This window comes from Hemicordylus capensis, chromosome 3 (genome assembly GCF_027244095.1).
Source record: "Hemicordylus capensis ecotype Gifberg chromosome 3, rHemCap1.1.pri, whole genome shotgun sequence".
Classification (NCBI taxonomy): Eukaryota; Metazoa; Chordata; class Lepidosauria; order Squamata; family Cordylidae; genus Hemicordylus; species Hemicordylus capensis.
In genome coordinates, this window is record NC_069659.1 from 113,433,613 (window position 1) to 113,456,966 (window position 23,354).

Sequence of the window (23,354 nt, forward strand, 5' to 3'; positions counted from 1 at the left end):
CAGAAGTCATACAAAGAATAAGATAGTAAAAATGAAGGATAAATCTGATAACAAGGAACAATGACTAGAGGACATATGGGACAAAGGTGTGTGTATGTGTGCACTCGCAAAGCTGTCTGAAATTAGAGCTAGGTCAGGAAATGGTAGAACTATTTAGCAATAGAGAAACATCTTGTGACATTGATAGACAGGGCAAAACTGAAGAAGTGGCTGCCTTGTCCAGATCTGTGTCCAGTAACATTCAAAGGATCTTCACATATCTTCAGCAGTGTCTTTACTTGAGGACAGTAATTATCAGGGCAAATTCACACATGTGATCCTTTGACCCTAATGTAACTTCTCTGGATTTAATATGAGCCCAGAGTATTTGTTTGTTTTGTTAAGATAGGTTTTTATTTCCTCCTAGAATAATATTACTCCACCATGACTTTTGCATATTATTTATTCAGAAACCAAGAATTTTGGTGTGCCAACCATTTTATAATTATCTATTTATTGTGCACAGTAGATGCCACTCAGTAACAGCCCCCCCACCATTACGTACCTTCTAAACAGTATGTCACGAATTAGAGGAAACAATCTTTTCAAAATGAAGCACTCACATACTAGCTGAAGATGATAACTGCTGTATATTCAACTATGACAAACAAATTTATATGATCCCCACCGCACGTTAAGGTCATCTGAGGAGGTCCGTCTCCAGTTACCACTGGTTCGTTTGGTGGCGACTCAGAGGCGGGCCTTCTCTGTTTCTGCTCCTGGGCTGTGGAATGCACTCCCAGCAGAAATTCGTAATCTTAGTTCTTTAATGACTTTCAAGAGAGACCTTAAAATTTATCTGTTTGGCCAGGCCTTTCAGGGTTTTTAATTAGTTTTAATTGTTTTAATGTTAACCTGGTTTTCAGGGTTTTAATTGTTTTGATAGTTTAATTGTTTTTTGGGTGACTCTGGGCCTGTCACTTCTCTCTCAGCCTAACCTACTTCACAGGGTTGTTGTGAGGAGAAACTCAAGTATGTAGTACACCGCTCTGGGCTCCTTGGAGGAAGAGCAGGATATAAATGTAGTAATAGTAATAATAATAGTAGTAATAGTAATAATCGAGAAGAAAGAAAAACAAGTCAAAATAATCGACATAGCAATACCAGGGGACAGCAGAATAGAAGAAAAAGAAATAGAAAAAATCACCAAATACAAAGATCTACAAATTGAAATTGAAAGGCTGTGGCAGAAAAAGACCAAAATAATCCCAGTGGTAATTGGCGCCCTGGGTGCAGTTCCAAAAGACCTTGAAGAGCACCTCAACACCATAGGGGCCATAGAAATCACCATCAGCCAGTTACAAAAAGCAGCTTTACTGGGAACAGCCTATATTCTGCGACGATATCTATAACAATTGACAATAAAATTCTGGCATCCCAGGTCCTTGGGAAGGACTCGATGTCTGGATAAAACAAACCAGTCAATAACACCTGTCTGACTGTGTAAACAAGAAATTGGTGTTTATATTTGTATTTCTGTTTTGTTTTTAATGATTTCTGTTTTTTAATTGTAAACCGCCCTGAGCCAGCTTGGAAGGGTGGTATAAAAATCGAATAAATAAATAAATAATAATAAATAAAGCACTTACCAGAGTGGGCCCTCCCGGTCACATTTGCTCAGTACAGTAAGTGAATTTCAGGTGAGGATCTTCAGTCAGCTAATTGAACTTTTAATACCAGTACAATAATAACCTGCCACCGATCATGTGTATCAATCTGCACATCAAAAATGCATATATAAAGGCTCAAGAAGAAGCTATCAAAGGAGAGTAGTTCCCATGGGCCTTCACACAAATGTTTTAGATGATCTAATGTGAAGCCCTTCTTCAAAGAGAACTCTATATTCTGCAGAGGAGGCTCTGTATAATCCATATTACTCACACATTCAAAGTACATTTACTTACTGACATGAAGAAATGATTTGACCAGTGTTTTCTGTGACAGTTTACTACCGTTTGGCTTCTTGCCAAATCATATACAACATTTGAATGAATGGCCAAGGCGGAGCGACGCCATTGGACCTACCCAACCTTTTATTTGTTTCTGTGTATGAGTTTATATACATACACACACACATAATAATAATAATAATAATAATAATAATAATAATAATAATTCAATTTCTATACCGCCCTTCCAAAAATGGCTCAGGGCGGTTTACAGAGAGAAATAACAAATAAGATGGCTCCCTGTCCCCAAAGGGCTCACATTCTAAAAAGAAACATAAGACACACACAAGCAACAGTCACTGGAAGTACAGTGCTGGGGGTTGATAGGGCCAGTTATTCTCCCCCTGCTAAATAAAGAGAATCACCACGGTAAAAGGTGCCTCTTTGCCCAGTTAGCAGGGGTGAGATCAGCCTGCAAGCCTAATTCTCATTTGGTATCTTATGTATAGCTTATTATTTTCATTCATATATATATATATATATATATATATATATATATATATATATATGAACATAATATAGATATCATATATATATGAATGAAAATAATAAGCTATACATAAGATACCAAATGAGAATTAGGCTTGCAGGCTGATCTCACCCCTGCTAACTGGGCAAAGAGGCACCTTTTACCATGGTGATTCTCTTTATTTAGCAGGGGGAGAATAACTGGCCCTATATATATATCTGTGGCAGGTTGTGGTTGTATTGGCAATTGACTTTAAAAGCTGAAGGTGGTGGCCTTCACAGTCCATCTGTGAAAACCATCACCATGCATTTCACTTGCTATGATGATTGAGCAAATACAATCAGTACCAGCTCTAGTAATTTATTCTTCTTCTTCCCACTGCAATATATAGCTGATACTGTTATCTTCTGCCATTATGTCAGTCACTGATTATATGAGATATAATCATCCATCTGATTATGTAAGTCTTTGTTTCTGAGAAGAAATCAATGTAATGTAATATTTGTTACATAAATTTAAAAAGGAATATAATTGTTAAAAAAAATCAATTTTGTGGAATTTGGAGCAAAATATCTCAAATCTGCAGGGGCGTTGCGAAGTTGGAGTGAGTCCAGAGGCAAGATTTTAAAATGGGCCCCCCTATATATCTCCTATGTGCCACAATAGAACTTCATCTTAAATTATTTTTGAAAGGTTTTGTAAATTGTGGACGATGCAAGTCATTTAATGGTACTAGAGAAAGCCATGCTGTTCTGGTAGCTCCAGGTCTTAACACTCACATCAATTTCGGAGGATGAATATAACTGAAGGAAGCCCGGGCAGGTGAGCAGCTGAGGGAGTCAGTCATGTGACTTGCCTCTGGGGGCCCACCCAGGCAGTGGGCCCCCAAACAACTGTCTCCCTTGCCTTATTATAGTTACGCCCCTGTTGTGCATACCAAAATTCCAGGTTGATCCAATACAAAGCATTGGGCACCCAGACTATATGCATCTTCAGTGAACACAATTTACCTTGGGTATACTTTGCTACATCAAGGTTTATTTCCTTCTGGAGTAAGTCCACTGCAAATATTTTCATGCGATGTCAGACTATGAATCAGAATAAAGTCAAATTGCTTCATAATAATGTAATTTTGTGTGAACAAGCCATAAATTGCTATTAATCATGGTTTGCGCAATTGCTATTTCCCTGTTTTAACTGGCTGGTTTGCTGACAGCACATCATCCTTGTTTTTCCCAAATATTTTTTGTCACTCTTTGACTTTGGCCTGAGATCAGCCTGCAAGCCTAATTCTCATTTGGTATCTTATGTATAGCTTATTATTTTCATTCTTATAAAAATAACCAAAGTTAAGAACAACTTTCCACTGACTTGTATGTTCTGTATCCTGTTGCTACTGCAGTTCTGAATGATTTAATTTTAATTGTTTTTAGAACAATCACAAAGACTTACCCTCAGTCTCCCAAAACAACGAAACAATATCCAGTTTCTCCTGTGAAACACCACAGTGCTTCAAATCTCAATCAAGAAACACCTAAAAAAAGGGCGGAAAAACATAAAGACAATCAGAGAGAAAACATGAGTCAGAAAACTCAAGCATCTCCTGTTAAAGAAGCTGTAAGCCAACCTGTTACTGAAAAAGCTGTGCCTTCTGCAGGAAAGGCTGAAAGCAATGAAGGTGTGTTTTGTGCTTTTAACCCTGAGAGATGGTATGTTTCTTTGTTGCTAACTGCCTAGTATTCCTTAACTCTATACAGTATTGATTCTAATAACTAGGTAGTTGATAAACAAAATTTGGCTATAACCCAGGAAGTGCCACCTACGCTTTTCTAACTGCTTTCCTCAGATTTGCCAGTTCTTCAGTCAGCATAAGCCTACCAGAAAGAGATAGTTCACATAATTAGCTTATTTTATTTTTATTTACTTACTGCATTTATATATCGCTTAATCACAAATCTCTAGCAGTTTACAAACCAATTGAAACAAACCTGTTAAAATTCAAACATTAACATGTAATTAAACAGAACCAATTAAAAACAGTTCCAAAGTTCAGATGTGGCTACAGAGAAGACCTGAAACCAAGCTGGTAGCAACTGGAGGCAGATGTTTCCCAAAGTCCTTAAGCAGAGGAGATCATGTAGAAGAAGACATTCTTAAATAACCTAGTTAATTGTGTAAGGATAGGGTGTTTTTTTGTTGTTGTTTATAGCTACCTTAGTTATTCACAGTCCTGCTTTTGTTGAAACAGCAGAACTGCAAAAACACCTGTTGTGCTCTCTGTGTATGGCCTTCGCTGTTCCCCTCCCAGTCCAAACAAGACCGAGCATGACAATGAGATCATCAGCTTCTGTCTTGTTTCGAATTGGGAGGAGGAAAGGTGAGAGTGCATCTGTATAACAGAGGCTTGAACTGTGTTCTAGGAGCAGAGGGGAGAGATCTGGAGTGAACGTTAGAGTGAATCCATCTGGGAAGGAGATTTCATTGCAAGCCATCGCTGTGTTTTAGGAAAGAGGAACTTTTTAAAAAAATTCTGAAGCTTGCTATTTGTATTTTCTTTTTGTATTTTGGACCTGCTACTTGCTTACTGCCTTTTGTTAACTGAACCTCTACCTAAGTGTGTGCCTTAACTTAATTTCAGTGTTTGAGTATTGCTGCTGTTATTCTTTGTGAGCCTTGTAATAAAAGAGAAATTAGGGGAGCAAATAATCCTCCTCCTTTTAAAAATGTTTGTTTGAACTATCCTTGGATAGTTCAAACAAGTATTAATTTCTCTAGTTTCTCTTTCTCAATTGATAATGAAGACATTGAAGTGGTGGATAGCTTCTGCCTTTTAGGATCGACCATCAAAAGTAAAGGATCCAGCAGTCAAGAAATACGCCTTAGACTAGCACTTGGTAGGGTTGCAATGAAAGCCTTGGAAAGGATATTTAGGTGCCGTGACGTGTTTATACCTACAAAGATTAGAATCATTCAGACAATGGTTTTTCCCGTGACACTCTATGGATGTGAAAGCTGCCCTTTGAAAAAGCAAGATAGAAAAAGTATTAATGCTTTTGGTGCTGGAGAAGACTTTTGAGGATACCATGGACAGCCAGAAGAACAAACAAATGGATCATAGAACAAATCAATCCAGAATTTTCAGTTGAGGCACAAATGACCAGGCTCAAACTATCATACTTTGGACACATTATGTGAAAACACAGCTCCCTTGAGAAGTTCATAATGCTGGGAAAAGTTGAAGGAAAGAGAAGAAGAGGACAACCAGCAGCAAGGTGGATAGACTGAATTACGACAGCAATGAATGCACCACTGAGAGACCTTAAAGGCCAAGTTGAAGACAGATCATCCTGGAGAATATCTATCTATGTGGTCGCTAAGAGTCGACACCGACTTGACGGCACTTAATCAATCAGTTTATTTTTTATTGCAAGACTGTAAGGATTACCCCCCACAGCAACACATTATCTTAGTTCTACCCTGACACATGGGGATGTTTGACTAGACAGTAGCCCCTGTTTAGCATAGCTGTTGTTTCTATTAGGACCATGACTGCCTCCCAAGGACCCTGTTGTTTTGCCACAGTGACTTCCCTCCCACTGGGTCCAGGTGTCTTCTCACTGCTTTGGAGAATTAACCCCTGGATGACTGGATCCTTGAATCTAGTTATGAGACTTTTATTCCTCTTGCAGCATCCAAACCTCTTCTCAGGCTTTCTCTGCTTTAGGAATATTTCAGTGGAGGGCATGGATCTTCACCATTCAACAAAATAGAGAAGAGAGGAAAACAGGCTGTCTGCTAAACAAGACCATCTAAAGGAATGCATTAAATACAGAAGATGTGGTGTTCTCAATATGTTGCCTGACTGTTTCAACCCTAACTGTGCCCATTAAGTACTGTGCTTTAAATGTTGAATTTCACATTGTACACAAACACGCATGCACCAAAATTCCAGGGATGGGGGTGATTTTAAAGCATAGAAATGTCAAGGCAGGGGTGCTTTCCCATCCGCTCCCTTCCCCCTGCAGGTCTCCCCCAGCGTGCATGCTTGCTCTCTTGCTCTCCTTGCCCAACAAATGCTTCTGGAGCCTTATGACATGGAATAAAAGCTAATGACCCCTCTCCTTCCCCCTCTGCTCCCAACATTGCTTTGCCTCAAAGAATCACAGCCATCATGGTTTTATTATACATGTTTCAGTGGAATGTGAAGTTTGGCCCTGAGTTTTCTCTCTAATATTTTAATTCCAACACCATGCCACCAGGGAAACTTGCAGCAGGGACAACAGATGCTGAGGAAGCAACAAGAATTCTTGCAGAGAAGAGACGTCAGGCTCGTCTCCAGAAAGAGCAAGAGGAAAAAGAAAGGCAGGAGAGAGAGGAACGTGAAAGGTATTACCCCCACCTCTCTTTTGTTTTAATTAATAAGAATGTACACTTAGCTGATCACTGCTGTCATCAAAAGAACCCTCACATTCGATTCTCCTTTAGTCAAGCATGAGCATAGACAAGTGTCCGAGTTTCATGTCTATGATTATCTCAACTGTGATATGTCCTGACCTGTGACTGCCAGTGCTGGATCCCCATAATTTTGGGCATGCCTACTGTTTCCCAAGGAAACCTAAGTGTAAATGCTACTTACCTGAAAAATATATGTTTAATTGCTATGTTAAGTGTAATACAAGGTGAATCCTTTCTGTCATTCTAAAAATACTGCTGTGGCTCTGAAGGCTAGAGAGAGAAGAGCAGAAAAGGAAGGCAGAAGAAGAGAGGATTCGACTGGAGGAAGAGGCCCATAAGAGAGAGGAGAAAAAAAGGCACGAGGAGGAAGAGGCTAGGAGAAGAGCAGAAGAGGAAGCTAAAAGAAGAGCTGAAGATGACCGCATACTAAGGGAAAAGCAAGAAAAGGAATTGCAAGCTATGATTGAGACACAGGTATGGCTTTTTGGAGGTACAAAATCACACCCTACTTCAAAAGTGTTTGAACTGTGCAGTCTTTTTCTCAGGATGGAGCCTAGCATGCCAACATAATAAATATTTATTATAACAAGTGGCTAATACAGACAAGCTCTATGCAATAGCTTTTTTCTTTCTTTACATTGCTTATTATGTAAAGCTATCAAACTGCTTTATACTGCATAAGAACATTGGCCCACATAACTTGGTAGAGCCCACTATGGGATGTAAGCAGTGTTCCCTCTAACAGGGATTCTCAGATGTTGTTGACTACAACTCCAAGCATCTTCAGCTGCTGGGAGAATTTTTCTTGGGGATTATGGGATTTGTAGTCAACAACATCTGGGAATCCCTGTTAAAGGGAACATTGGATGCAGGTCTTTCTGAGCCCTGTGATCATTTATCTGGAGATGTCAAGGGTTGAACCTGGAACTTTCTGTATGAAAAGCATACACTCTACAACTGAACCTAAGTGTAGCATTATAATATGTGGTATGTTAATATAAAAAAATGTTAATGTACCTGTAATTATTGCCTTTTAAAATGGCGTACATGCTCAAATGCTACCAGAGTCCCTGACTTGAGCCCGGTTCGAATATTCCATTAGCAGGATGGCTATCATCTTTCTAAAACTGCCTCTGTAGGATGAGTATTCTATGCTGCTGTGTGTGTTGAAGCCCCCTTTCCACATCGGTCTGTTGAATCATATGAGAACTGCATACCTTCCTGGGACCAGTGCCATTGATGTGTGGTTCAGCAAAGGGACTGGGAAGGTTAGTTGAATGTTCTTACAGCCACATAGCATCTACAACCACTCAGAGAAAATGTTAGACTTCAGTAGCAGCAGAAAGTTATTCAAAGTGTTGGATGTATGTTTTGAGGGAAGAGTATGTTGAAATATTATGTAAGCTGGTCACTTTTTCTAAGAGTGAATTAAAAAATTCTGTGTTGGCTCACATGTTTGTTTTAGAAAGAAGCAGCAGAAGCAAAGGCTCGGGAAGCAGCAGAACATCTGCGTTTGGAAAGGGAACAAATCATGCAGCAAATAGAGCAAGAAAGACAAGAGCGAAAGAAGGTAACCAATTAATATCAAGATAAAAGCAATGTTTACTTCTCTTTGCGTGCGTATACAACATCTATCCATCAACCAACTTTCCCAACCAATCCTTAATTCCAGCTTCACTTATTCGTATGCGTGACTACCTAAGTAGTTTTAAAATATTCGGTCGGAAGGTCTTCTCTGATGTACAGTCTAAAGAGTCTGCTGGCAGTTGCCCTTTGTCTGCTAAGAACACTCCAAGGTCACGGGATCTACCAGCTACTCCTGAATTATTTGAGAAACAAACGCAAACTTTATCTACTAAGGAGGCCTGCAAAACAACTACTGACCTCGAAGTCTCTCCAAATGACTTGGACAGCAGCCAATTTCAATCTATATCTGAAATTATCTCCCAGCTTGAAGACTCCTTTGCTTCAGTCTGTTCTGTAGCTAGTTCTTTAATTGAAACACAGGGTAACTTAAAGGAGAGTGATGGACTTGTTCTAGACAAAATGACAAAATCAATGCCTTTAAAAGACAACTTGTGCCAAGATGATTTTCCCCATTTTCCCCATTCCTCTCCAGCCATACCTAACGATGAAGCCATTTCATCACAATTGCTGCCTGTATTGAATGCCCATTCTTAGGATTCTTCTAATTTAAGGGTGGTGAATACACTCAAAAGTCCTTTAGTTCTTCCTTTCGCCTCTGATCCACACTTTATGAAATTACATCTTTGACATCATCTGGCCCTTCTCTGATTTCAAATCATGATCTTCCCCCTCCATCAGGCTCCTCTTCCTCTACTTATCTACTTAACGTCTTGGACAATGGATCACATGCACTTTTACCATCTTTGCTGGATCATGCATTTCAACAGGGGGCTGAACTGTTTCAGTCTATCACTGATTTCAACTTGACAGAACAAAAATTGACCAAAAAAAATTCCAACCACTGCTCCTACCCTGGAGTCCCTGGTTTATGATAAAGTTACTTCTGATAACTCTGATTGACACTGCTTGCACTATTGCCCTTTAAAATGGCTGTCATGGAACGTAGCTGGGTAAAGAGCTAGGTTGATTGACCCCGAATTTCTAAGATTCATGGCCGATTTTGATTTCCTGCTTTTCCAGGAGACTTTGGATGTTTGAAGAGCCCTACCTTGATGGCTTTACTTCCTTCTCAATTGCTGCCTCTCCTGGGGGTGGTAGGGGTCGGCACTCTGGTGGGCTTTATATATTTGTTAATACTTCTTCTAAGGCCATTTTAAAAAGGCCATTTACCTAGCTATGACCACCTTGCTATGGCCCCCCTGGTGCTTAAATTTAATTCTGTATCTCTGCTGCTCATAAATGTGTATATTCCTCCTTTGCGTCAGAGCTCTCAAATCAAGTCAGCACAGACCAAACTTAAATCCTATATAGAAGAGTTGCAATACTCTTCCCCCATGCTCATATTGTTGTTGATGGGGATTTTAACGCCAGACTTGGAAATGATAATAAAATGCTATTTGCCAAATTTAAATGCTGCCCATCTGACCAAGAAATTCCACCACCTTTGTTTGCCCATCAATTTAAGGATAAGGTAAGTAACTTTGAAGGCTTGTGTCTGTTGCAGACATTTAATGAACTAAACCTATACCCAACTCATGGAGATTAATTATCCAGCTGAGTATACTTATTGGTCTGGCTCTCGCCTCTCTACGACCGACTATATGGCAATTTCTTACACTCTTCTTACACGCCTTATGAAATTTAGAATAGTCAGTCGTCCTGAGAGCTATCATTTGCCTGGACAGTTGCACTTAAATTTTTCTGATAATCTAGTGCTGATATGAGATATATTCCAGCTTCAGAATTAGAGGTAAGACCTTCCCTGGTAAAATGGTCTGATAGTTTGGGTGCTCAAGTCAGGTCCTTATTGACCTCTCAGAATCTTACTTACTTTCGTTCGGTAATACTATCAAATGACCTAGGTAAAGACATAATATACCATTATAACAATATTGTCCAGGCACTCCAACCTGTACTAACCCGAACTAAGCATCAGGGAGCAAATAAATATATTAAATGCTCTAAAAGCTGGTTTGACACAGATTGTAGTAACGCTAAAAGAAAACTTATCTCTGTTTATCAAACCTATAGATATGCTCCAATGCCTGCTTCACTTAGTAGCATTATAAATCAGAAAAAAACAATATAAGCAGCTGTTGAAACAACAAAAAAAGAGAAGCTATAAGAGCAGATTGGAACCAATTAATTATAGCTGCTAAATCAAAAAATCCCTCGGCTTTTTGGCGAATGATAACCTCCCAACCCCTTCGGGACTTGTCGCGCCCAGATTGCATAATTCTTCCATCAGTTTGGGAAGAACATTTCTCTCAGCTATTTAAGAAGGAACATTATTCGGAACTGCTATGGCCGGGTGCCATAAGTCAGCTACCTGAGTGGCCACCTGTGTCCTGTGACAAAATAGGTGCTTAGATTGCTCAGTTAAAACCTGGCAAGGCTCCTGGAATTGATCATATAACTGCAGAAGTTCTTAGCAAAAATTTGGCATGGTGGACTCCGATTATGGCCTCCTTGTTTATGTTCATAGACCAGACAGTGGTAATTATTACTATCTACAAGAAGGAGGACAGGAAACTCCTGGAAAATTACCATACTGTCAGCCTGCTTAGTGTAATAGGCAAGTTGTATGCTAAGCACTTATTTTGTAAATTACTGGACTGGTGCGAAGGAGAAAATATATTAACTGAGGAGCAATTTGGATTTCACGCAGGATGTTCCGTATTGGACCCTGCACTCATTTTACAACATTTGGTTGGGAAATATTCTTGAAGCGCAGGTTCTGCTTTATTTGCAGCATTTGTAGATTTTAGGGCAGCTTTCGACCTGATCTCTAGAGAAAAATTGTGGAACAAACTTCTTAATTCCACAATTGATCGCTGATTAGAAGGGAGATATCACCTCTTGAAGAATGTCTTTGCCCTTGTGGTACAGGGGAGGTTATGCCTTCTCCTGATGATGCTGACATGGAGAAATAGATTTGGGTCTCATCAGCATATTGATAACACCCTGCGCCAAATCCCCTGATGATCTATCCCAGCGGTTTCATGTAGATGTTAAACATCAGAGACAATACAGAGCCCTGAGGGACGCCATACAAAAGTTCAGATTTTGAAGAACAACAGTCTCCAAGAGACACCATCTGGAATATGCCCAAGCGGTAGGAGCGGAACCACAGTGGAGCTGTGCCTCCCATCCCCAATCATTGCAGACATTCCAGAAGGATACTATGGTCAATAGTATCGAAAGCCACCAAGAGATCCAAAAGGACCAACAGAGTCACACTCCCTCTGTCAATTCCCACTTGGAGGCTCAAGGAAAACTGTTAGAAGAAATATTTTCACTAGCTGTGCAATCTAATATTGCAATTTCAACTAGATATGGAAGGCAATGGGTAGTAAACAAACCATAAATATTTTTTGTAATCTGATTTCTTTTCAGAGAATTGATGAAATAATGAAAAGGACAAGAAAAAGTGAAACACCAGATGTGAAGGTATGGAAAAGAATCCCATCTTTAGCCAGGCTACCTACCTACCTACCTACCTACTTGGCACCATTGAATAAAATATTACACGCCTAACAAGGCACAATATAACACTTAACACAAATGCAACAATAAAAGTTCTAGAGTGAGAATACAGTATTCAGAATTGACTCCATTGTCTGAAATAGTTTTTCACTATTTTGTGAAGCATCTAGTGAGATCTTATGGGTCACAAAAAATATCTGAATTGGAAAAAGTTAACACAACTTCCCCAAAAGAATTCTAAAATACAAATGGAACATGATTCTGAATACAATGGGCAATATAATCAATAATGAGGCAGATCTTCAATCTCCAGAACTCCACAAATAGAGATATTTTTTAATATATATATTTCTGCTATTAAGCATAACGACATTGTTTGGAAGTAGATAGCTTTTAAATCTTGTCTAAGTTTCAGGAGTCTCAAGTTTACTAAATTAAGAGAAATTATTTTTATAAAGCTTGTAGCACCTTAAAGTTTGAATTTTAAAATGGACTGTCTTTCCAGAGAAACATTATGACTAAAAGTCCAGTAATGAAATCTGAATAGAGGATTGGCAAAAGATCTACTTAGATAAGATTGGAACAGAGTGTGGAGCTTAGAAACCCTAAGCATACCCTAACCATACCCGTTTGAAACTGATTAGTTCAACTCCCGAACAGCATGAGCCTCTAGAGCTGGCTGGTGTATACTTTTATAGCAATAGCAATAGCACTTACATTTATATACCGCTCTATAGCCGGAGCTCTCTAAGCGGTTTACAATGATTTAGCATATTGCCCCCAACATTCTGGGTACTCATTTTACCGACCTCGGAAGGATGGAAGGCTGAGTCAACCTTGAGCCCCTGGTCAGGATTGAACTTGTAACCTTCTGGTTACAGGGTGGCAGTTTTACCACTGCGCCACCAGGGGCTCTTTATATGCTAAATTTGCAAGGACTATGGGAAAGGGAGGGACTATGTTGAATTCTCTGTCTATTGTTTCAGCCGTTATTTGCACAAGAGACTTAAGGAGGGAAAGACAGGGATGAATTACATCCCCCAAATATGCTAAGTCCCTGCCTCTCTAACTAGCTCCTTAACTGATCTTTACTTTAAAAAAACCAAATTGCTAGGGGTCCATATTGGGGCAAGGTCTCTGTGATTTGTCGATATCAGTATGCAATGCTGATTCTAGGATCCTAGGAGACCATGTTGGCACAATAATTACATAGGCAGCATTTGCTTTTCCCACAGTGCAGGCATGTTACATGGATCATGTTTTCATTTATCACCTTGAACAGGCCTTGCCCCCTCTCCGTTTATATAAAGAGCAGGGGTACGCATTGTAATAAAGAACAGGGTGCCTCTGAGCACATGCTTAGCCCAGGAATTTGTTTTCAGTACCAGAATTGAGTTCTCATCCCTTTCACACAAGTCTGTTGCTGGTTTCTGCCTCCCGCCCCATGTTTTCTTCATTTTATACTTCGTTTCTACAGTCTAATGGGGAGGTGCATTTAGTTGCTGCTGGGAGCCCTCCTATACCTGCTGCAAACCAAACCACTGCAGGTAGAGATAGATGCCTTTTATTACATAGCGTTTGTTGTGTATGTGTGCAGACCCAGCATCAACACATGCCATCCTTAGACAGCTGCTGAGTTCTGTTGCTCCAGCAGGGCCCACCACTGATGTCTGTCCTCTGCTTGCCCTTCCCCAGGGAGGGCTTGAGCTCCCTGGCCAAGCAGCTTACATTAGGTAAAGCCCCAGGAAGCAATTTTATTTCCTCTGAACTGATAAGCAGTAATCTTGAATGGTGGGTGCCAGTCTTGGCTTTCCCTTTTTTCATAAATTGATCATACTGCCTATTTCCCAAGATTGGGGCATAGCAATAACAATTCCAATCTATAAAAAAGGTAAATGAGATTTATTTGCAAGCTATCACCCTATCAGCCATCCAAGTATAATAAGTAAGATGTATGGCAGGCTATTGGACTGATAGGTTATTGGACTGGTTTGACTCTGAAAATATACTGGCAGAAGAGTAGGCTGGCTTTAGAGTGGGCTGCTCCCCAATAGAGCAGGCCTTAATATTATAACACCTGGCTGAAAAATATTCTACCAAGCCAAACACTGCCTTTACACCACATTTGTTGACTTTAGGTTCACATTTGATTTAATTTCTAGAGAAAAGTTATGGAGTTAACCTTATGGCTTCACAACTGATGGTTGCCCACTTCTCTTAATGCAGAAGTTTATATGAAGATTCATGCCTAAAAGTATGGTGTAGTTTGATGGGGCATCTCACAAACAAAATTCCAACTTTCAGAGCATAAAGTAGGACTGTATTTTAGCACCGCTATTATTCAATTTTTATCTCACTTGTTCCTCCTTTAGATAATAAGCATCTGTGCGCTCTTTGGGGCTGGCTTTCCCCTCTCCCTCCTGCCCCACTCTCTCCTGCCCCCCCTCCCCCTCCTGCCCCACTCTCTCCTACCTTCCCTCCCCCTCCTGCCCCACTCTCCTGCCCTCCCTCCTCCCCCACTCTCTCTTGCCCTCCCCCTCCCCACACTGAGTTCTTTGCCTCTGCTGCCACAGGCCTTACTGGGTGGCGAGCGGCCAAAAAGGGCCCCGCCGCCACTGCTCCTCCTCCCGGGTGGCGAACAGGGAAGTTTAGCTGCCCGGTTTCCTCCTGTCCCAGCCTCCCACGGGCACCTTGCCTCCACGGGTGAGCCGGGCCCGCTGCCGCCGCCTGGCCTCCATGGCCCGCTGCTGCCTGGCCTCTGAGGGTGGGCTGGGCCCGCCGGCGGCGGCTCTGCAGCCCGCCACTTGCCTCCACAGTACACTCCCCCCAAGCCTTCTGCCGCAGCCCCCTCCCCCCAAGCCTTCTGCTCCAGCTTGCTCCCTCCTCCGTTTCCCCCTCTTTCTCTCTCATTCAAGCTTCCCCGCCACCCCGCCGCTTTCTAGGCTGCTTGTGTTTTCCCTGCTGGTCGTTGCCACCTCCTCCTCCTCCCTCCAGTCCCTAGTGTCGGGCAGCCAAGTGTTCAGCCGGCTCCTTCCTGCATGGCCCTCCCTCTAACGAGCGTCTTCCAAAGCAGTCAGCCGTTTCTGTCTCTCTGCCCAGCCAGGCTCCGCTGCTTTCTCTCCCTGCAGCTTCCCCTCTCCCTTCTCCCCCAGTCCGTTCAGTTCTCCTCTCTGCTTGCCTGCTTTCCTTCTTTTCCTTTCCTCCCTAAGCGGCCACATCCCTAGCGGCCAACCACTACCATATCTGAGTTACGGATAAAGCTAAACGTCCATCCTTCGGTTCTAGCACCTCTGCTGACAGCTTCACTTCAAGATGGAAACAATGGCTGGAAGAGAAGCTTTTCACTATGGATTTAGCTGTCTTGCTATTTTAAATGGGCTATGAGAATGCTAAATCAGCCCTCAGGCAGCGAATAAATGATATGGAATGCCAAATTGATCAGAGTCACATTCCTAGAAGGATCTTTAGCTGGGTACCTTAACCTAGTACCTTAACTATGGTGTCAAAGTATTGTCAAGCATTGATGTTGGCATATTTCAATGCACTACACACAGCAGTTTTGGAAGGATAATTCAGGAAAGTACCATTCACTTGAACATCTCTGCTTTTTTGCCAGTTTCCCAGGGCAACCAGACCTTTTTTATATCTGTTATCTCTTACCTGATCAGAATGCTGAAATTTCAAGTAGTGTAGCTAAGTTTTGTCTGATTGCAAGCAAAGTTTGACAGGAGGTGTTGATTCAATCTTTAATTAGCTGACAATCCCCCCCCTCTCTGTAGTCAGCACACTTCAATTGGTATAGATACAGGTATGCAAATGGGTTTTCATCTGGTTAAGATATTTCTGTGTTACCTAATGAATACTCTCGCCCACATTGTGTTTATATACTACTACAATATGTATATCTCTTCACTTCTTGATTTATTTGTTTGTTTTGTACTTGGTTTGCTTTGGTTTTTTTCTGGTCAGAGACCATAATAAAAATTATTCTGATTTGAGCTCAGCTATTTCAGAGCCAACTTACCATAGTGGCAGTGGTGCTACTCAGTGGCAACTGGGTGCCATTTTTTCTTCACATTGACCCAGAAAGATGTTATGTTGGGGGCACATGGTAAAAAATGGTAGCCAGCCAATGCTGGCAGAATTACAACTGCCACCAAGGTAAACCACCCTGCAAAATAGAAAGTTATCAGTCAAGGGGACTTGCTGAGGTCCCCCTCAAATCTGGAGCTGGCTCTGTGTCGGTGTGTGTATGTACATGTGCATTTACATATTTCAAGCAAAAAACTACTGTTAAGATGTAGATGCTATTTAGGTAGCTGCCTCTCTGTTCACATCTAATGAATGTAACATGTTTTATGGTACAGAAGGAAGACTCCAAACCAGAGGTGTTATCAGCCCTAAATGTTGACAAACAGCCAAAGCCACTTGCCACTGATAAGTCACTGATAAGTCAAGCAGGTAAAAGTTTTTTGTTTGTTATAGTCCCATCCTTCCCCAAATGCATATCTTTGTGAATCCTGATAGATTGTTATAATTTCTGAAAATACATTCAGAAAGTTCTACAAAACTTCACCTGTTCAAGAGCCATTCTTCCCTCATCCCATCTCCAAAGTTCCACATATGATGAGAGTGAGAGCAAGTCTGGATGGTAGGGGCATGAGATCCCACATTCAAATAAATGCAGTATTGCCCTGCTCATTGTCCAATTCTATGTGCAGTAAATTTCCCAGGGAATTGGTATTGAACACTCCAAGTCCTACATAATACCAATTGCAAGATTCTATACTCTGACATCTAAGAACCTGGCGGAGGAGGGGAAGAGGGGGATCCCAAAGATGCTGTATTACTTCTATTCAGTTCATTATTTAATCTATTAATTCTGTTAGGATCATTGTGGGAGGTCTAGTTGCAGTAGCCACCAGCTCAGTTGTTGGCGATGCAAAACTGGGCCTTTCCCAGGGCTGCCCCAGGACTTTGGAACGCACACCCTAACAAAATTAGAGGCTCCCTTTTTCTGGATGTTTTAAGAAAAATCTGAAAACACGCCTGTTTAATCAGGCTTTAAATGTATAGTTTTAGAATTTCAAGTTTTAGGGTTTTTATCTATATTTTAAATTGTTTTATTTGTATTGTGTTATAAATTGTAACCTACCTGGAGATTAGCATATGGGCAGAATAGAAATGTGCCAAATAAATAAATAAAACCTTTTGCCTGACGCATTTCAAACTTGACAGTTCTTCTTCAGATGCAGTTGCATCTTAAACATACTCATCGCTAATCCCATGTGTGCCTGCTCTTGCGAGAGTTCATGAGCAGCTGCTGGATAGGATAGATAGCTTGCCCTCTCTAGGCATGGAAAACCCCTGTCTGAAAGGGAAAGGGAAACCCCTGACAAAGCCACTGTCAGTCCATGTAGACAAAATGAAGCAAGATTGACTTGGTATAATGCAGCTTGTATATTCAATAGGCAGAGAAAACTGGAGTAGTTAAAATGGCACATAGTAAAAGAGTAGCTGCCTTTGTCCAACCATTGTATATACTTCCCCTAAACCACTTCTATACAGCAGTAAAGTGCAGGCTATTCAAGTTTTCACACAAGTCCCAAGAGTCATCTCACTTCCCTGTACACACACTGCAAATTTCTGCACTACTACTAGTGTGATCTTATCCTCTGTACACACACTGAACAGGGACTTCACACATTTTACAGAGCACCACCTGCTAGCCCGATCTTGTATTCTGAGTAGAACCTGTCCCTTTTCATGACCACTTTTGCGACTGGGGAAAATAGTGTTTTCTGGAAGGTGGCACTGGGAAAATTGCTTGAGGTCTCTGCTGTGCTCTTGGCAGAGGAACCATCAGAGGTCTCTCATGATTAGACTTTTAATATCTAGACAGGTTTTTAAACAGTATAGATTCAAACTTCCATATTTTCTCTTCTGGATGGATGGATGGATGGATTCATGGACTTCAGGCATAATATTTCATACATGTTTTCTTGAGAGCAATTCTGTGGTAGGGATACTAACAGACAATATGAGGAATCACTTTCATCTTTAACTTCAGTGACTTAAGAACTTTGTGTGTGTGGTGTTTCTAAGTCATACTAATGAGGTTCTTTTATAGAAATGAATGGACTGGCAAACTGTAAAGAAGATAACAGTCTAGGATGTGCTGTGCCTGATTCTTTTCCTCGTGATGTATTTTCTAATGGACTTAAGCCACTCATGGGCCTTATTCAACTGAATACAATGGCTGGGAAATCCAATAGTATGGATGATTCAACAGATGAAGTTCAGTCTATGGATGTGAGGTACATACCACTACAAATCTTGGTCAGAATCTAAAGTACCATATAACTAGTTTCATGTGGCTGCTGCTGCTTCAGACCTGTGTCCTTTTGTATGATCATAATAGTCATGAATATAATTAAATATCTATATAATTAATTTGCCAAGACAGGATGCATGGGGACGTGGCAGAAAGGAGGCAATTGGCTGACAGAGGGGGAGGAGGCTATTGTCTGACATTGTTCGCAAGCAGAAGCACCTGACTGGGCAGTGGGGATTCCATATACAGATAGGGAGGAGGAACCTGTTGCACTGTGGTGATTGAGCAGTGGAGATTCCATATGCAGATAAGGAGGAGGAGCCTGTGATGGTTAAGGTCAATTGGAATGCAACTGTTACTGGTCGGAAGATGTTCTTGATTGTAGAGGAGAGGAATCTATCCTCTATAATAAAAGCCTCCAGCGTGATCCCGTGTCGCCCGTGTCTTTCTCAGCTGTTCTGGGCATGCACGGAGCGCATGCCCAGAACAGGCGAGAAAGATACGGCCGCCCAGACACGGGCGGCCATGTTTAGCGACCGCAGGGGGACCGGGAGGACAGAGGCGGCAGCGGGGGAACCGGGAGGGCTAAGGCGGCAGCGGGGGAACTGGGAGAGCAGAGGCGGAAGCAGGGAACAAAAAAAAAACGGTGGGGAGAAAAGAAAAGAGTAAAAACACGGGCCACAGGGGCACCGGGAGAGCAGAGACGGCAATGGTGGGAGTTAAAAACTGAAGCGGCGGGGAGATTAGAGCGGGGAGAAGAGACCGGCCCGACGAGGTGTGCACGGAACTGCAAATTGCGGTCCGGCACTGGGTGGGGGGGGTACCCTTAAGAGCGGCGGGAGGGTTTACTTACCCCTCCCGCTGCTCTCTCGCTTGCCGCCGTAATTATCTGATTAATTGGGGCGGCAGGACACCAGCCCCCCCTGCCGCCCCCCCACCTGATTAGGGGCCAAATCGGCCCAAACTGCGGCCGCCGCCCGCCCGCCCTCCCAGCTGCCCGAGTCCTAACCTTCTACGCCGACCAGGGACCCATAATTGGAGAAGGAGAGAGGAGCTCGCAAACAGAGCTCCTCTCTCTGCAAAGCCTCGGCCCGAACTGGTGCTTTGGGCACAAAGGACGCCTGGGACGCCTCTCCCAGGCATCCTTTGTGCCCAAAGTGCCAGTTCGGGCCGAGGCTTTGCAGAGAGAGGAGCTCTGTTTGCGAGCTCCTCTCTTCTTATCCAATTATGGGTCCCTGGTCGGCGTAGAAGGTTAGGACTCGGGCAGCTGGGAGGGTGGGCGGCCGGCCGCAGCGGCAGTAGTTTGGGCCGATTTGGCCCCTTATCAGGTGGGGGGGGCCGGTGGGGGCGGCTGGTGTCCTGCCGCCCCAATTAATCAGATAATTATGGCGGCAAGCGAGAGAGCGGCGGGAGGGGTAAGTAAACCCTCCCGCCGCTCTTAAAGGTACCCCCCCACCCAGTGCCACTAGCGCCCGTTATTTTAACAGGCTGAAAAATACTAGTCTATATATAAAAGGCTAACACGCAGGAGTCTGCGAAGAGAGGGGTTGTGAGGGAGGAAAGAGCCCCTTCAGAAGGAGGCTGCCGTTGTGTGAATTTGGTGAGGAAACAAGATGAACAAGATCTGTTAACTCAGGGAGGGAGGGAGAGATAAAACATGAAGGGAGGGGGAAGAAAAAGTGGGGAAGAGCAAGTGGAGGAGAGAGAAAGAGAGAAAAAGAAGGGAGGGGGAAGGAGAAAGAAGGAAGGGCAAAGGATGGCCCCGAGCCTGTCAGCAGCCTGAGGGGAATGAGTAGCCATGGTGGTGGCAGCAGCGAGGAATGGCCCGGTCAACCACTGCTGCTGTGCCTGTGGGGAGGAGCAGGAGCGGGGCTCAGGTGAGGGTGGGGAGGTCTCTGGGGATAGGGGGCTGTAGCTTGGCCAATAGGCGGCAGCAATGCTGCAGCCATGACCAAGAGGGGTAAGGGGGATGGAGTAAAGGGATGGAGGAGTGACCAAGAGGGGTGAGGGGGATGGAAGCAATTGGATGGAGGAGGAGGAGCAGGAGCGCAGCTCAGGTGAGGGTGGGGAGATCTCTGACGTGAGGGGAACAATCAAGTACTAGTGCGTAGATGCTCTAGAGCGCGCGAGAGTTCCAGCATTGAACCGGAGAGAAATAATGGTGACGGCCAGGAGGCAGAGGCAGAGGGCCGGCGGGCAAAGCCCCGCCAGCCAGAAAGGGTGGGTGGACGGTGGGCAAAGCCCCGCTGGCCGGCAGGAGGAGGTGGGAAGCGGTGGCAGGGAGTAATAATGGCAGCAGCAAGGGGGTGGGCAAAACTCCACCAGCCAGGAGAAGGAAGCGGGAGGCAGCGGCAAGACAGCCTGGCCCGCCTGAGTGAGACAGCAGCAGCGGGCCCTAGCCCAGCTGCATGGTGGAAGCGTTGGCAGGCTAGCCTGGCCCAGGGGGATCCCCCTGGGACAGCCTGGCCCAGGGGGATGGCGACGGGGGGTGGGGGAGCAGAAAGCCGGGCATGCCGGGACAGCTGGGCCCAACTAGAGGCGCAGATGCTCTGCGCCCAGGCCCACTAGTGTATTGTTAAAATTAATAACTCTTCTTTTTTTCTCTCTATACAGTCCTGCTTCAAAAGAAGAACTTATATCTATCCCTGAGTTTTCACCACTGAATGAAATGATGCCTGGTGTTTCTTTGGACCAAAATGGATCAAATAATGGAAAGGCTCTTCAAGATCTTCTAGATTTTACTGGCCAGGCCACTTATCCAAAGCTGTCAAGTGAAAGCATTAGCATAGATGATTGTAATAAAAACTTGATTGATGGATTTAATAGTCCAGGACAGGATACAACACTCAATACCTTGTGTTGATGAACATGCTACTACTCTGCGATAAGGTACAGAATATTTTTGTTAATGCACATTATATGTGTAAGCCTTTGCAAGCAAAGTTTCTCTATTTCTGTGACTGCCAAGTATTTGCCACACAAATAAAAGGAAAACCAGAGAAATGTGTTCTAACACAAAAAACCTATCTTTGTTTTTCCTTTTGTGGGTAAGGTTAGAAGATCTGCTAGTCCTGGGAGGTGTTGAGGGAAAGATTAACAATTAATAGTTTTTATTAAATGAGCCTTTAGATACAAAGAAGTGGCTGTAAGGAACATGTGGCTTCCATAATGTTTGTGGGGTAATGTCTTCAGTATTCTGTTTTATGCCTTGGTCCTTGGAGACTGGAAATAAAATCAGAGCAAGTAAATGCCGCAAGAATAAGTGTATAATAGGTACAGAATAGAATCTAAATATGAAATTTTTAATGTATGCCAACTCACAACTATTTCTATTTCTGATTAACAGGGGAAATGATTTGGAGGATATAAACACTCCCAATGCTGCTGTCAGTAAAATAAGAGCTTGTCATTTGAAGAAGCTGCTGCAGTCCTCAACACTGGATATCCTGTTACTCAGCACTGAATTTACTGTCTTCCCGTGTGCATTGTTGAACTACTAGTCATTTTGTTAAAGAGTGGAATCTTCAGTTCAGACTGGTTTCAGGGAGCATTTGCGGGAATTTTTTTGTTTAGAATTTGAGCTTCAAGTGCTGAGAAATGTTGGATATTAAATTTATGTCTTGCTGGGCTCCTGAGTGAGCGTATTCATTGTAATTGTAATTGTAATTTTATTTACGGTCATTAGACCAAACAGGGCCTATTCATTTATTTTAAAACATCATTTTAATTTTATCATGAAGTGATCAGGATTTTTTTGGTAAATGCACATTAAAACAAAATAGTGTGTTCTGTGTTTGCCATGTGCCTGTCTTTTTGGTTTGTTGTTTTTTAGAAAAAGATGGATTTTTTAATGCCATTATTGCAGGTGTTTAATTGCAAACCTATAACTGGGAAGGCTTGAAAACATATATGCAACTGCTGGAATCCAAGGGACTTTCTTGCAGATAATGGAGCATTAAAGTTATCCCTCATTAAAATACAGCATATAAATTTGTTTTTATTTTATTATTTTGAACTGTCAGCAGTTCAGCTGGCAGTGAACTCAACTTAGCACTAGTGTTGTGCTAAAATAAAATAGTAAGATCTCATTACATCCATCTTTATAAAGCATATTTAATTTTAACTGTATATGCAAAAAGACCAGTACTTTTACTCACATGTAGTATGTTACTGTATAAGTGACTGTATCATGGGGACCAGGCTGATGATATGCTAATATTAAAAATTCAGCATCTGTTATTAATGCCAGGTGGTTTTTCATTCATGAGATTCGCTAATATCCTACAACTCAACAACATATAATCAACAGCAAACAATATATAGACTTGGGCAACAAGATTCTATATAACATAACTATGAGTACTGAAAGTGGTACTTGCACATCTCTTCGTAGTCTATTAGCCTCTCTCACTCTACAGACATGTATGAAGAAAGTTCTTATTAAGTATGTATAGATATTCTGTATGCTATACGAAGGGCATGATGCAGCCCACCTAAGCATTTAAAATCCCATTAATTGTAATACAAAACATAAGCACTTGCATAGATTTCTCCTATAGAAATCAATGGAACTTGGGCTGGATCAATCACAACAAAATACAACTTTTGGTGAACTCTAACTTTTACGTTGTATTCTGTGCTGTCTAGAGGATAATTCTGTCCCATTCTTTAACACACAAACAAAAAAACTCCAAAAAGAATTATGTTGAAGCTAAGAAAATGGAAAAGTTTTCTATGTAGAGGTGTGTTAAAATGTAACGTAGCTCTGTTCTTGTGATTCTAAAACTGGCAAATGTTAAAGAGTAGTTAATGGAACTATGTGATAATATACAAAAATGCTTACAATATTTATGTTGATGTATTTCAGCAAAAATACTTTATTTGTAACTGTGCAGTATGTTGTAGCATGGTACAGTGTCTTCCAAAATTAATTCTGCAATTTTCCTCCTAAACAATAAAAAACAAACTGAACATA

General features: G+C 42.1%; 1 protein-coding gene across 15 annotated transcripts in view; it reads left to right on the forward strand.

Annotated features, from left to right (window-relative positions):
* MAP7D2 (MAP7 domain containing 2) overlaps positions 1–23,354 on the forward strand; it is a 106,555-nt gene extending 83,201 nt beyond the window's left edge. For all 15 annotated transcript variants that reach the window (XM_053305119.1, XM_053305123.1, XM_053305128.1 and 12 more), the window contains 9 exons: positions 3,891–4,135; positions 6,717–6,843; positions 7,182–7,386; positions 8,378–8,482; positions 11,956–12,009; positions 16,413–16,506; positions 18,176–18,362; positions 20,993–21,268; positions 21,726–23,354. In XM_053305119.1, coding sequence (XP_053161094.1) covers positions 3,891–4,135; positions 6,717–6,843; positions 7,182–7,386; positions 8,378–8,482; positions 11,956–12,009; positions 16,413–16,506; positions 18,176–18,362; positions 20,993–21,242 — 1,267 coding nt within the window. In that variant the 3' untranslated portion in view covers positions 21,243–21,268; positions 21,726–23,354. The remainder of the gene's footprint in view (positions 1–3,890; positions 4,136–6,716; positions 6,844–7,181; positions 7,387–8,377; positions 8,483–11,955; positions 12,010–16,412; positions 16,507–18,175; positions 18,363–20,992; positions 21,269–21,725) is intronic.